Source organism: Pygocentrus nattereri, chromosome 13, assembly GCF_015220715.1.
Source record: "Pygocentrus nattereri isolate fPygNat1 chromosome 13, fPygNat1.pri, whole genome shotgun sequence".
NCBI classification, from domain to species: Eukaryota; Metazoa; Chordata; class Actinopteri; order Characiformes; family Serrasalmidae; genus Pygocentrus; species Pygocentrus nattereri.
In genome coordinates, this window is record NC_051223.1 from 21,410,939 (window position 1) to 21,424,750 (window position 13,812).

The following is a 13,812-nucleotide window of genomic DNA, read 5'->3' on the forward strand; positions in this document are numbered from 1 at the left end:
TACTCTTGATACAGGGTGAGCTGCTGTGTAACATTGGCTGTTAACTTATAAGAACATAAAATCTGCATTATACTGAATTGTTGGCCTATATCATTTTTCCCTGATATCCCATGATTCACTATAACATATACTGGAATAATGATTTTAACACTTAAATAACCTGGAATGGTTGAAAGTGTTTGGATACCTATGCACACATCCCTAATACTTGCACTGGACCATGGTTACAAAGAAAAAGAATGTTCCTGTTACCTTCTAATTTTAGCATTAAACTTCGAACGTTAAGAAGATGCCATAAACATGTCATGAAAGATATCATATGACAGATTTCATTTAGTAATATAACAGTGTCATATTACCACTGCTGCTAATTGTCATGACAGATGTTCGACAGCTGCTATTTTGTGCTAAGTACTCTAATTCGCTGTCATGATGTCAAACATGAGAGCAAGGACTGCTCTCAATCACTCCAAAACACTTTCCACTTTCCCTCTATTACTTCATGCCCTCCTTATCAGGGATCACTGACTTCACTGATTTTCCTCCATAGATGATGCTGATGCAGTGAGCAGTTCTTATGAGTCGTATGATGAGGATGAGGTACCAAAGGGTCAACCATCCACAGCACAGCACCAGTGGCCATCTACCGAGGCATCTATTGAGCTGATGAAGGATGCTCGTATCTGTGCTTTCCTCTGGAGGAAGAAGTGGCTGGGCCAGTGGGCCAAACAGCTGTGCGTCGTCCGAGAGAACCGTCTCCTGGTAGGTGATCTCAGAGCCGATGTCACTGACATTCCTTCCCCACCCTCTGACTGATCCACTATTGGTCCTTCTGTCCATGCTCAGACTGTAAAGTTACAGAGAAAGGGAAGCATGCTATGTACAATTATTAGTATTAAACATATTGTCATTGATATTCTGTTATCTAATCTTTAGTTGCTGAGTAATGTCACTGATGCCCCAGAACTACCTCGAAAGCATGAGAGCATGTAATACATTCTCATAAACAGATCTTTTCAATCTGAAGATACATTCAATATTTTTGCACTGAAAATGCAAAATGCAGTTCTCCTGAATCATGCCACTAAGGTGGTGTACTGTAGTTCAACACAGCAGAGTCAACAATTGTTTGCATTCATTTGTTTATCTATGCAGTGCTACAAAAGCTCAAAGGACCAGACTCCTCTGCTGGATATCAGTTTGGTGGGCTGCAGCGTTATTTACAAAGAGAAACAGCCCAAGAGGAAAGAGCATAAGCTGAAGATCATCCCTCAGAGTGGGGAGGCCATCGTGCTGGGCCTCCAGAGCAAAGAGCAGGCTGAACAGTGGCTGAAGGTAAGGCTGTGAGAAAAAACAACACTCAAACAGTAACGCTCAGTTCAGACAGGTAATAATTTACTAATGTTTATACACAGGTGATCCAGGAAATTAGTCCCAAATCTGCAGAGGGCTCTGATATCTCTGATTCTCCCAGACTCATCTGTACTAAGGTACGAGCTAAACACAAAGGTCAGGAAACATTTTGCAGGAAATAAGTAACTAAAAAACAATGCGTCCAGGTAATGTGCGAATGTAAAACAGAAAAATAAAAATAGTTTGAGTTCTGAAATCTGATTAGCTGAGCCATGTTTACCATCGTTAAATACTTCATACACAAAAATGACCTCACTTCCACTGAATTCCATATTAATTTGCTATATAAACACTGTGTTTTATCATAGTGCATTTTGTGACTATGTTATGAATTTTAAATTTACAACCATTTGTCATTATGTTTGCACACTGTGAAATTAGACATCTGCATTTAACCCATCTGCACAGTGAAACACCCACATACATGCACACTAGTGAACACACACTACGGGGCAGTGAGCACACTTGCCTGGAGCAGTGGGCAGCCCTATCCACAGTGCCTGGGCAGCAGTTGGGGGTTAGGTGCCTTGCTCAAGGGCGCTTCAGTCATGGACTGTCAGCCAAGGGGATCGAACCGGCAACCTTCTGGTCACAGGGCTGGTTCCCTAACTTCCAGCCCACAACTGCAACCACAGTAAACTGCTTAAGGACATACATCACAGTGGCTTCACCACAGTTAATGCCTTAACCATGATAAAAAAAACTATAACACAATGCTTTGTTTTATTTAGTCAGTAAATGGCAGAGCTACATCTAAGAAACAGGCTGTGTGAGCGATATTGACTCTGCTCCTCCACAGGGTGAGCTTAATGAGAGATACTCTGTGGCCTCAGAGAGCGGCAGCAGCACAGATAGCCACGCTGAGAACGTCGAGACTAAAGATGGTAAGACCAAGTTGCTGCCTCTGTTTTTCTAGACTTCTGATTATGGAGGGCCATTTTCTCATTAAAAGCTAATTTTCAATTTTCATTTAGTTAAAAAGAAATATGGTGCTGGCCTTATGCTGAGTAATCTAATGAACATTGGCAAAAAGAAGACGTCCTCCTTGGAGAGCCCTGAGAAGTGTGTGGAAACATCAGGTAAATCAGTGCAGATATACTATAGATTTTCTTTGACATGTTATCTAAGTATCTAAGACTATCAGTGCGTTCACGCCTCTGCCCTCCATTCTCACTGTCAGGCTATCTGAATGTATTGGTAAACAGCCAGTGGCGAACCCGCTGGTGTCTGATAAAGAACGGACAGCTGTTGTTCTACCAGGACAAGGGAAAGTCTAAGCTGGCCCAGCAGCCAGTGCCTTTGGAAGGGTGTATGGTCCTGCCAGACCCCAGCCCTGAACACCTTTACTCATTTCGTATACAGATGGCTGGAGAGGAGCTTGCCATCCTGGAGGTGAGCAAAAAATGACTTAAAGATAGCTTATGCCTGATCTGCACAGAACCAGGCTAATATGTTTTGCTGACAAAGCCTTTGACATTTTTATCTTTCATGTGATCAGGTCAGAGCTCTGAGGCTTACTGAGCACTGTTTTAGACAAAGCAGTTTATCATAAAACCAGGTAAAATGATGGTTAATTTCTTTTTAAAAGTGAGTCCCACCTCTTTAACAGAAAAACAAAACCTTGAGCTCTAGAACAACACAGAGCTCAGGACTAAAGGGAAAAAGGGCTTTGAAACTATAAGCATTACATTTGTAATATTGAAAATACATCATAAAAATAAGAATGAAGAAATAGTAGTTTATAAGAAGGATATGAAACAACTAATGTAACTACTAAAACAACAGCATTCTACATCATCATTTCCTAGTGATTAACATGACAGCCTACATGACTATAAAATCGCCTTGTCATTTCCATGTATCTAGAGGCTGCACACTTAACCTAAGAACTGTCCCCATCTAAAATTTTGTGAGCTTGCCCAATTCTTTGAAAAGACTAAAATAAAACATTTCGTAGTAAGCAAGAGTTAACCAGCGTTTACACAAAGTGAAATAGCCGAGCAATTGTTCAGTTGTTTGGTCCTAGTTTTGGCTGCTGAAAAAGCCAAGCACATCCTTACTCTCTCATTTTGTCAATGTAGCCAAGGGGAAAGGGTAGGGAATCGTTCTCAAAAGAATTAATTCCCTTCTTCCAGGCCATCAAAATTGAGAGCTGACTCAAACCGTGGACTCGATTCCACACAGGGATGTTTAGGTTTGTTCATACCCACGCATGCATGGGTTGTGAGATATTCTGCTGTTACTGTCTAGACAGCCTGTCTGAAAAATGCATCCTTCCAAAACACACATATCAGTAGTTCAGATGTATTTTACTTTGTAAAAAGTAAAGTAGGATAAAGTAAAATGTAAAATTTTAAAGAAAAATGGCTTACAATCAAACATCTGTACAAACATCTGTACAATTCTTCCCAAATTTCTCTCCAAATTTCCTTGCGAAGGTCCTAGATAATTTATTTTCTACTCTTTATTTTTGCCAGATGTCCCTCTCTCTTCCCATCACTTGGAATCAGAATCAGAGTTAACGCCAGAATTTCTGAAGTTGAACAGCCCCACTGAGGGGCTGAAACTAACCGTAGAGTTGAAAACGCAGAGAGTGGATTACTATACGTTTCGAAGCGTGCCTAAAAACATATATCTGATATCACTTGCCCTGTTATCGATACAGAACAAGTTTAATGTTTGCCTACTGAAGTTATTGCTCTCCAGATGGAGCATAAGCTTGGCAATGTGTTCAGTAAACCAGTTAAAACAACAGGAACACATTGCTAATTTAAGATTTGAAATGATTCATGTTTTGTATATCCATATCTTCACTGCTCTCTAGGTAAGAAAAAAGAAGCTAAATAGAGGATGTAGACACACATTTGTATGCATTTCTGCTACATAGTTATTATTTGGACTCTTTGTCCAGTTTTGATTGAAGTTTGAAGTTTTGATTGGTTGTCTAAATAATCAATATAATACTTAACAATAGGAATCATGAGCCAGCCATTCAGAAGCCTAGAGACCCAAACAGAAGACAGGATATTGTAGAGAAACACTATCCATGTAGTTACCAGGAGTTAGAAACAACTCAACGACACTTATTAATAATAAGAATAAGAACAATTAGAATAATAAGAATAATAAAAATAATATTATTGCCATATTTCCTCTACTGCCAGATTGCTTCAGCCAGGGTATGCCAGATTGCTTCCATTGATCCCAGCCAAATAAATGTTAAAAACAGCCAAAATGCAAAAAGCTGCCTAAAAAAGTAGAAGTATTACAAAGAGTCTGCATTTTCAGATTCTGCATAATACTAAAAAATACAGCATTTAAACAAAATACTGCAATATGACTGCTGATGTCTTGCCTGTTTATTGTTACTGGTACAAAGAACATAATAAAGGGTCGTTGAATTATTTGGTTTGTTTGTGTGTCTGACTCTCATAACTTGAATACATTTGCTTTCGTGGCATGAATTCAGCAATTTTTTTACTTTAAATACGTTGTATATGATAATACTTATTATCACATGCAATCAGAAAGACAAACAAATAACACCAATATTGCAAGCAACAAAAGGAGCATATGTGATTCCTTGTAAACATGTGATTTTTGCGCACTTCACATGTGAAATATATGTGACATGTTGTAAGAGAATCTACTGCCAAAACGACAAGTCTGGCTACACTGGTGACAAAAAAATTCTGGCAACCTACTTCAATCATTAACTAACTTCTAATGACAGTCCAAAAGGCTACTGTAACACAAATCTCAGGGCATTTTTTCCTGAACTCACACCTCCCTTCCACAGTCCAGCTGCCACACACTCTCAAACTGCATACACAGCTACCCTGCGGACCAGTTCAGAAACCACAGATTACGTTTCCTCACGCTTTGCTGATGGAGCAGTGTTCTTCCCAAACCTCATGTCTGATGTTGTCACACTGCTAGAGTAAACCTCTGGAGTTAGTAGGACTGCCCTCTCACTCAGACTCCAAACTGATGTCCTCCATTCTTTATGATACATGAGATTAATCTAAACATTGTTTAGACGTTTTCTAATACTCTAAAGGTTAATGTGGATGTGGTGTGTGTATTTTGCCATCTATGTCCATAAACATGTGGTTATTAAACCGTTTGTGATAAATTACACTCCCCACAGACAGATAAACAACTGATTTCCTGTGCACATTCCTATGTTTAGTGTCAGGCTGCTTACATTCTATTTTTAGAAAGACATTTTTTCTGTTAACTAAGAGAAAGAAGGCAAAATGGCAACTTCTCAGAATGACAATGAAGAATAATGAGATTCTGCTGAACAGTATTCAACATGACTGCCATCTTCTGGGCAAACATTTTTCAGAGCTGCCTTAATGATTCATTATTAGAATGTCACAGTTAGAGAAACAGCTTACGCAACAGAGTACTGTATCACTGGATTTATACACACACACACACACACACACACACACACACATCTTATCTTTTAAATGGGCTGATTTGTGTATTCTCCTCATCTCTCAGGCAAAGTCATCTGCGGACATGGGTCACTGGTTGGGATTGTTACTCTCACAGACGGGGACCAAAACTGACCCAGAGGAACTCACCTATGACTATGTAAACTCTGAAAGGATATCCAGTATAGTCAATGCAGCCAAGACCTCCATGTAGTAAGTCTATCACTGTCTGCTGGACATCAGCAGGAGAGCACATACATTAACAAACATGCATGGGAGATTGTGTGTGGATATCTGTTTAGCTGTAGATCTAAAAGTGTTCTTGTGGCTGAACTGGAGATCTGTGTGAGGTCTCCATTCCCTTATTCCCAGGGTGCATATCCACTGATTAAAAATTGGACAATAACCTCAGGGACTTCTTAACACATGACTAAGTATTGATTAACATTTTCATAAAACAAAATGTGTGAATATCAGTATGTCAATGTGCTATGAAGCATCATTCCAAAGTTATGGAACTTGTAAAGATCATTGTACCAACATAGTTCAAAACACATTTCAAGCTTTAAGTGACTTTAGACTAAAATCCTTTACTGTGACTCTGTACCTTAATTGTGTTAATTTTATTAAAACAAATGATTGAGCATTTCATGGTTTTGACAGTAACTCACAGCTTTGAAGTGTTACACACATAAAATGTTTTATTTAAAGTATAAACAAGTTTACTTAATTGCAGACAATGTGCGTTTAAGGGTTTTTTAGGGTAACATACTGATTTTTTGACTTTTACATCAAACAGTCACACAGGATGTAACTGCTTACCATGTGGCCATGAGGGACAGGGATGCAGTCTCACTTCCTGCTCTAAAATGCAGGGGTGTGGCTAAAATAAGACAACATCTATTGAGTATAACTCTTTGTTTCAGTAATGACATGAAAATTTGGAACAGCATTTTTTGAAGAGAAAAAAAAAGATAAATCTAAATTCTATTCCAGAGTTATTGGGCAGGAGGAAACACCCTGTCAGGCTGCCAGTGCATCACAGGGCTATTTAGCCTATCATTATCTCAATAGTATCTCAATGTCCTACGTTTAAATAGCTCATGACATAGTCCTTGTAAATATCTATGGGATATCTCTTGTCTTTTTTTTCTTTTTTTTTCTTTTTTACTGTGGGACTGCAGAGACCAACTTAAGAAGTCCATATGTCTGTTCTAAATATCATTAAATATCTAGATATCATTAAACATAAATAGGGAACCTTTGCCTGTATTTAAGTTATATTTTATGAAAATGATCACTTAGCTCTGAGAGTATCAAAATGTTTCATAGAGCTGATATATGGATTTCTTACCTAAGCCTCTGTCTTATAACTTCCATCACTGGGGAATGCTGCTTCATATCAACATTGCAGATGGAACAGTTGTCACCTTTGTGTATGGGCCATTATGTTAATACAATGTTATATACTTCATAAAACATCCTAGGCCTGTGTCATGAAGTCCCTAAATAGGCAACCTTCAAATAAAATATTACCAACAAGGTATACTTTCCTTGTATTGTAACCTGCTTCAGAAAACAGTGTCTGCTAAATAGGTTAATGTAATATAAATCTTTGTGTATTACTCAGCTTAATGCAGAGGAGATACTCTGAGCCTAACACATACACAGACACCCTCCCATCAAATGCCCATGACGCTGATGACATATACGATGATGTGGCCTCCACAGAGAATGAACAGGAGGTGAGCAGCATTGTTTTGAGTTTTTTGTTTCTTTTCCTAGTCATCAGTGAAATCATTATTCTAAGAACTCTGCTTAACTCCCGAAAAAGAAAAATGCAGAAGTGCCCACACGGTCTGAGAGAAACAATGAGAGCGTTCTGAGAGTCACTGATGCGTCAGGGCTGTGTCTGTGTTAACTGACAGGTGGTGTTGTTTTAATCTCAGTGAGTCTCTGTGTGTTTGCTGTGACCAGGATGGTCAGGAGGGAAGCAGTGAATTGATGGTGAGCCCAGAGCAGGATGGAAAAGACCGAGTGTATCTGGACCTGATCCCTGTTCGCTCCTTCCTCCACACAAACTCTGGCAGAGTGTCCCCCCAGTCTGCCCATTCTCCACAGAGAGAGTCCAGCCCTACCCCAACTCCCACTGCTGAGCAACAGGACCCTGCGAATGAGGTCAGGACTTAAAGACCACGCCAAACCAAATGTTTGCCTTTGCCTCTGTTCTAAATCCAGTGGAATATCTGTCAGCTGTACAACAATAAACAAGTGTAGCTGTGTAATTCCATCTCTTTTACTTCAGCTATAGCTCAAGATTCCACGTATATAGTGTGAAACATCACACTAGGCTACTTCCATCTATGCTTTAGCATAACTTAGATACAGTTCAAGGTTTATCAAACATTATCACCTTAATATCTGTAAGGTGTTTTATCTTAGATTGATGTACATCATTGCCATTTATTTTGTATTATCTTGAATTACTTTCACTAAACAACAGCGTAATAATATATTTAGGGTGTAGTGTGTCTTCTTTACAGCTTCCGTTCTTTTTGGGAGACTTTGGGAAATTTGAAGAGCTCCAAAGTTGGTTGTATTTAATGCTTTTCATGATCCAGGCAATCCCACGCCACCAAATTCATTCAGTGTTGAAGTCTGGATTCTGAGTTAACCAGTTCAGTGTTCACAGAACACCAGGAGGTTCTTTGTTTGATTTGCAGATTTTCTTCTTTTTTTTCTATTTCCTTCGCTCAGTAATGGCTTTTTGTCAGGTACACATCCTTTCAGACACAGTGTCATTGTCTTCTCTCAGTGGAAGCATGGACAGAAACATTTTCAGATCTGAAGCTAGAGTGGAGCTTGATTTTTCTCTCTAAGATGAAAGCTTTGGTGGTTTACCAGGTCTGGCATGATTGTTAGGAGCCCTTCATTATTCTTTTAACATTTTTTTAACTTCAGTTTTGGAAAGATTTACATTACCCCTTAGTTGACTGTCTTATTTGTAATCTGCTGAAAAATATCTCCTGAAAAATTAAGGCATTTTAGCTGGAAATTGAATCAATTAGGGTACTTTCGCACAGTACTGTATGTTACCCTATACCTTCACCTTCTTGAAAGCCACCATATTCAATACAACATTAAGCTTCTTACATGTCATATTAAATGTAATCCATTCATCCATCCATCCATCCATTCATCATCTTCCGCTTCTCCGGGGTTCGGGTCGCGGGGGCAGCATTCTAAAACGTAATTCATATTCATGATTTTTTTAAACCAAGTCATATGGTCTGACATTGGACTAAGACATGGGGTGCCAATCCTGATCCTGGAGCACCCCCTGCTTTGCACTAAGAAGGGTTTTCTTGCTTGAACACACCCAATCCCACCCAGGAAGACCTTATTAATGAGTTGTTTAGTCAGATCAGGTGTGCTGGGAGCTGGGAAAACAAAAATGTGCAGGTCAGCAGTTACTTCAGGACTTGAGTTAGGAGCCACAGGACTAAGAAAATGTCACTAGATACAATTACTTACAAGAAATCAAAAATGATAAGATGATAACACCTAAAACAAATAAGATGAAAACGATGTCACTTCCCAAAATATCATGTTTTGCAGTTTTGAAAAATTGCACCAGACTCATTCCATTTAGACTATATCTAGAATTTATGATTACATATATGCAGCATGAAACATCACACTAAGCTAACCACTGTATTTCTAAAAGCATAACATTTGTTTTTCTTACTCTTAGGATGTGAAACCAGCAGAGTCTGAGTATGAAACTTCATTACCCGCAACCGCAGAGCACCTCAATCCTCCACCAGTCACCCCCAGATTGGATCTAGACCAGAACACATCGTCCAGTCCCAGTGCCCAGCCACAGCACCAACAACACACAGCACATCAGTCTCAGCCTCAGAGAATCAGCCTCCCCAGTCAAGATGGCCAGAAGAATGTCACTCCCCACAGCCCCAGCTGCTCTCATAGCCAAATCCACAGTCAGCAGCACACACCTTCACACATACCCCACAGCCCCCCAACCTCCAGAGGAAGGGCTGCAAGCACTGATAGGTTCCTCGACAGACTTAAGCCCTCTGTAGCAGGTAATAACCCAGCAAGCAGTTGTTTCATACATGTGCTTTCTGTTGATTTCCATTACTCAGTTTACTGTACTTTGTCAGTCAAGCACTCCAGACTTTTGCTTTCACTATTTGAATCTGAACTATAACTAAACTCTCCTCCACATTCTGCCCTTTGCAGCAAGCTCAGGGTCAATCGAAGTGAAACTTGGGAAGAACCGGACAGAGGCCGACGTGCGACGCTACACAGATGAGAAAGACCGGCTGGAGCGCGAGAGGGAAGAGGTCAAGAACACCCTGGCCACACTGAGGAAGGAGAGACGGGAAGTGAAAGAGGAGATGAGCTCCTGCCAAGGTACACAGTGCCCTCTAGTGAAGAAGTTCTTCTGACAAATGACAGTAGAATCTGAGAATTTATGGTGATTTTTGAAAATCATGTGTGTTTTAAAGAATGTACAATGTTTAGCCTTTAACCAAGGCTATAAGTTTCATCTTTGAAGTTGGTTGAAATTTCTGCTTCTCACAATCAAAGTAATCCCAAACATACTCAGCGATGTGCTAAGGTCTGGACTCTCTTCTGAGAACGGTGGCTTCTTTATTTCATTTGAAAAGTTATCTATGTTTCTTTTTCTCACTAAAGGCTTCTTGTCAGATACACATTGTTTCAGACTCATAGTGTTGAATTGTCTTCTTACAGTGGAAAGATGGACAGAAACACTTGTAGATTTTTTTCAGATCTGATGCAAGAGTGGAGCTTGATTTTCTCTTCTCTTGTTGAAAGAGTTGAAAAGTTAAAGTTGAAAGCTTTAAGTACTGTTTATCTGAATGTGATAGTTTTGACGGTTTACCTTGTTTAATATGGTTGTTAATAATCTTTAATAATAATCAATAAAAACATGAAATAATTTTTGACCAGAAATTAAATAAAGAGTGGTCTCTGACTTTTGCTGCCCAGCTGTCAATATCCAGATGATAGAGGATTGATGAATTGCTTAAAACAACATCTGATGCAGGCTACAACACTGATATAGGAATCAATGGACCACACCCATTTCCATGGTTACATGTCAACTTTATAATCCTTCCAACTTTAAACCAGAACTACAGCTTCATGTATAAAGATCTGTCCTATTATGCTGTCTTTCACAGATCCCCCTAGACAGGCTACTCTGGAAGCATATTTGAAACAGAGGGAGGAGGCATGTCGAGAAGCGGAGCGTCGGCGAGTGGAGGTGGAGCTAAGGCTGGTTGAGGTGAAGGAGAGCTTGCGGAAGGTGGAGGCTGGACCCTTTACTTTGGGCACCACAGTCGACAGCGGCCTACTGGACATACAGCCCACAGTATGTGTGCTCATCACAGCAGCACCCTTAAATATTTCCTTACTGACTATTCAGAAGGGACAGGTTTCCTAAATTTCTATAGATCAGTCTAAACTGACTACTGCAGCTACTGCATTAAGAAGAAAATGACTGTGGATTTAATAGATGCTGATGTGTTGTCCCCCTTCTTTTCAGCCCAAGACAGCCCCTCCTCCCCAAGCAACACCTGTCAACAATGGGGACTCTTCACCTGTGAACTCAGCCACAGCACTGAAGAACAGGCCTTTGTCTATCATAGCACCCAGCAAGGGAAACGTACTGCAGAAAGCCAAGGTGAGAAGCTTTATCTGAAAGCCCAGCCATTCCCCCACTTCATGTGCAGAATGCAGAATGTAAATAATTTGACAGGGGGTGTTTCTGATGTTTTGGTTCTGTGGTGTGCTGGATTTGAAATGAAACTGTAACTATGATGTAAAAGTGCAGAAAGTCATAAATTAATAATACAAATGTATTGGGTGAAATATCAACTATTTAAGTGTTCTATAAATAGACATTTTGTTTGATAACATCTTTTATACTTGATTACTCCTTGATGTCATTGACAGGAATCACCAGTCTCTCCCAGGTGACACTTTTCTAGACCTAGTTTTCAGTTCCTGCTTCATTGGAAACTTTTGCTTTCATTCCTCTGCAAGTAAAGTGTGTCCTCAGTGGAGCTCACTTCAGAACACTTCTTACTTGTGCCATCAGCAGTCATTTCATTAATAAAATAGCATCTATGTTCTTACCAGCAATTTCTTGTTTGTCCTTTTTCTTTCCAACACTCTGGCACTAGTTAATCTTCATTTCATCTGTCCATAAGACTTTTCCCAGAGGTCAAACAGCTAATGTCATGTAGCTGTCTCTAAATGATTTTCAACCCCATGAAGGTCTGATTTACTGGCACTTTTTGATCTGCATTTTGAGATAGACTTATTGACAGTAGCAGTAGACTCCAGATGAAGACTACAGAGAATGAACTTTAAATCTGTTGTTAGCTTTCTTACACAAAATGGCATTCTGCACTTTAACCTCATAGTCTTTTTTCTCTTTAGGGCTTTAGTGTTTAACCTGATCAACTCTTTCTTTGTAGGAGTGGGAAAAGAAATCTACAACCTAAGCATGGAATTGGAAATGGAGAATGTCTAAATGTGACATGAAGACCCTCAACTAACACGGCCTCTGGTCAACTCAAGCTGTATTGTCTGTTTGGGCCAGGGCTAATGGCTGGAAAGGAGAGAAGGCACGCATTCTTCAGTGTCTTCATTTCTCTGCCCCCTCAGTCCTCAAGCCATGCCCCCTTTTTGTGCTTCTATTCCAATGAGAGACTGCAATGGTGCTGCTTACTGCAAGCAGCTTATCAAAGATAATGCTGTTGTCCCCTGCATTGCTCCAGCAATGCCACTGGACACTGCTGAAACAATCTATTTAATTTTTTTATATGAAAAGGGAGAAATTTAAATACATTTTTTTATAACAGAGATAAGCACATCACAGAAAAGAGCATTTTTAAATACATCTAAGAGGTGTTATAAGATGGGAGAACTTTGAGAGCCATTAGTTTTTTTTTTTTTCATTGCAGGAAGCTAAAATGTGTCGCTCATATGGCTAACTATTTGGTACAGTCTAGATTGTAGCCTGGTTCATGTATGCTGGTAGGCTAGATGTAAATACATATTACAAAGCAGTTCCATTTCATTTGACATTACTGTATGCTAGCAAAAACATGCACTTTTTATTCAAATAAAAATCAGTACTGACAGAAATGCTTTATATGTACCAAAATTAATACTCTTAATACTCTAATCTCTGAAACTAACCATCGCAGATGAAAAGAAAAAAATCATTTTTTCCCCAGTAGGTGGCACCAAAAACAAGCATAATTTGCACATACAACATAACATTCACATGACAAGTTTACAATTCTGAACCACAGTAATATGCTTACAAAGTGATGTATGAACTGTTTTCCAGTAGGAAAGGGTGTCAGCAGGTGGCACCAATTATATGTACATTCTAAGGTATCCAAATTACTTTTTTTCAAAGTAATGTAATAATTTTACAATTCATAACCACAGATATGCTTACAAAATTTACTTATAAACTGTTCTTCCAGTAGGTGGTGCCAAATCAGTATGGTGTGCATGTACAACATTATAAGCAGTATAAATGACTTAAAAAAAAACAGTACTATAATAATTGCACAATTCATCAGCCCAATATATAAGCATGTAAAATAAATATTTTAAATGGGCCTCCTGAATGAGGCCTTATGTAAGAAAGGTTTTCTGAACATTAAACATTAACTTCACAAACAGTTCTGAGACTTTGTCAGCAGCCTACACAACAACAGTACTGTGCAAAAGTCAGAGACCTCCCCTCATTTTTTCAATTTCAAGTCAAAAATAGCCATTAAGTACAAGTTAATCATTTTTCAGGAGATATTTCTGAAGAAATTAGATAGATGGTCATTCATTTCATCTTCATTTATTAGACTTTTTCCAGAGCTCAAAC

At 39.2% G+C, this 13,812-nt stretch overlaps 2 protein-coding genes across 2 annotated transcripts in view; one reads left to right on the top strand and one right to left on the bottom strand.

Annotated features, from left to right (window-relative positions):
* afap1l2 (actin filament associated protein 1-like 2) overlaps positions 1-13,064 on the top strand; it is a 48,095-nt gene extending 35,031 nt beyond the window's left edge. Inside the window, exons 6-19 of the mRNA XM_017696005.2 lie at positions 551-762; positions 1,156-1,335; positions 1,416-1,490; positions 2,213-2,297; positions 2,388-2,492; positions 2,594-2,805; positions 5,926-6,071; positions 7,489-7,603; positions 7,836-8,036; positions 9,613-9,964; positions 10,122-10,295; positions 11,090-11,280; positions 11,455-11,592; positions 12,392-13,064. Of these exons, the coding sequence (XP_017551494.2) occupies positions 551-762; positions 1,156-1,335; positions 1,416-1,490; positions 2,213-2,297; positions 2,388-2,492; positions 2,594-2,805; positions 5,926-6,071; positions 7,489-7,603; positions 7,836-8,036; positions 9,613-9,964; positions 10,122-10,295; positions 11,090-11,280; positions 11,455-11,592; positions 12,392-12,418 (2,213 nt within the window). The 3' untranslated portion in view covers positions 12,419-13,064. The remainder of the gene's footprint in view (positions 1-550; positions 763-1,155; positions 1,336-1,415; positions 1,491-2,212; positions 2,298-2,387; positions 2,493-2,593; positions 2,806-5,925; positions 6,072-7,488; positions 7,604-7,835; positions 8,037-9,612; positions 9,965-10,121; positions 10,296-11,089; positions 11,281-11,454; positions 11,593-12,391) is intronic.
* The window catches only part of vwa2 (von Willebrand factor A domain containing 2), a 47,843-nt gene continuing 34,786 nt past the window's right edge, over positions 756-13,812 (bottom strand). Inside the window, exon 15 of the mRNA XM_037544124.1 lies at positions 756-847. Within this exon, the coding sequence (XP_037400021.1) occupies positions 843-847 (5 nt within the window). The 3' untranslated portion in view covers positions 756-842. The remainder of the gene's footprint in view (positions 848-13,812) is intronic.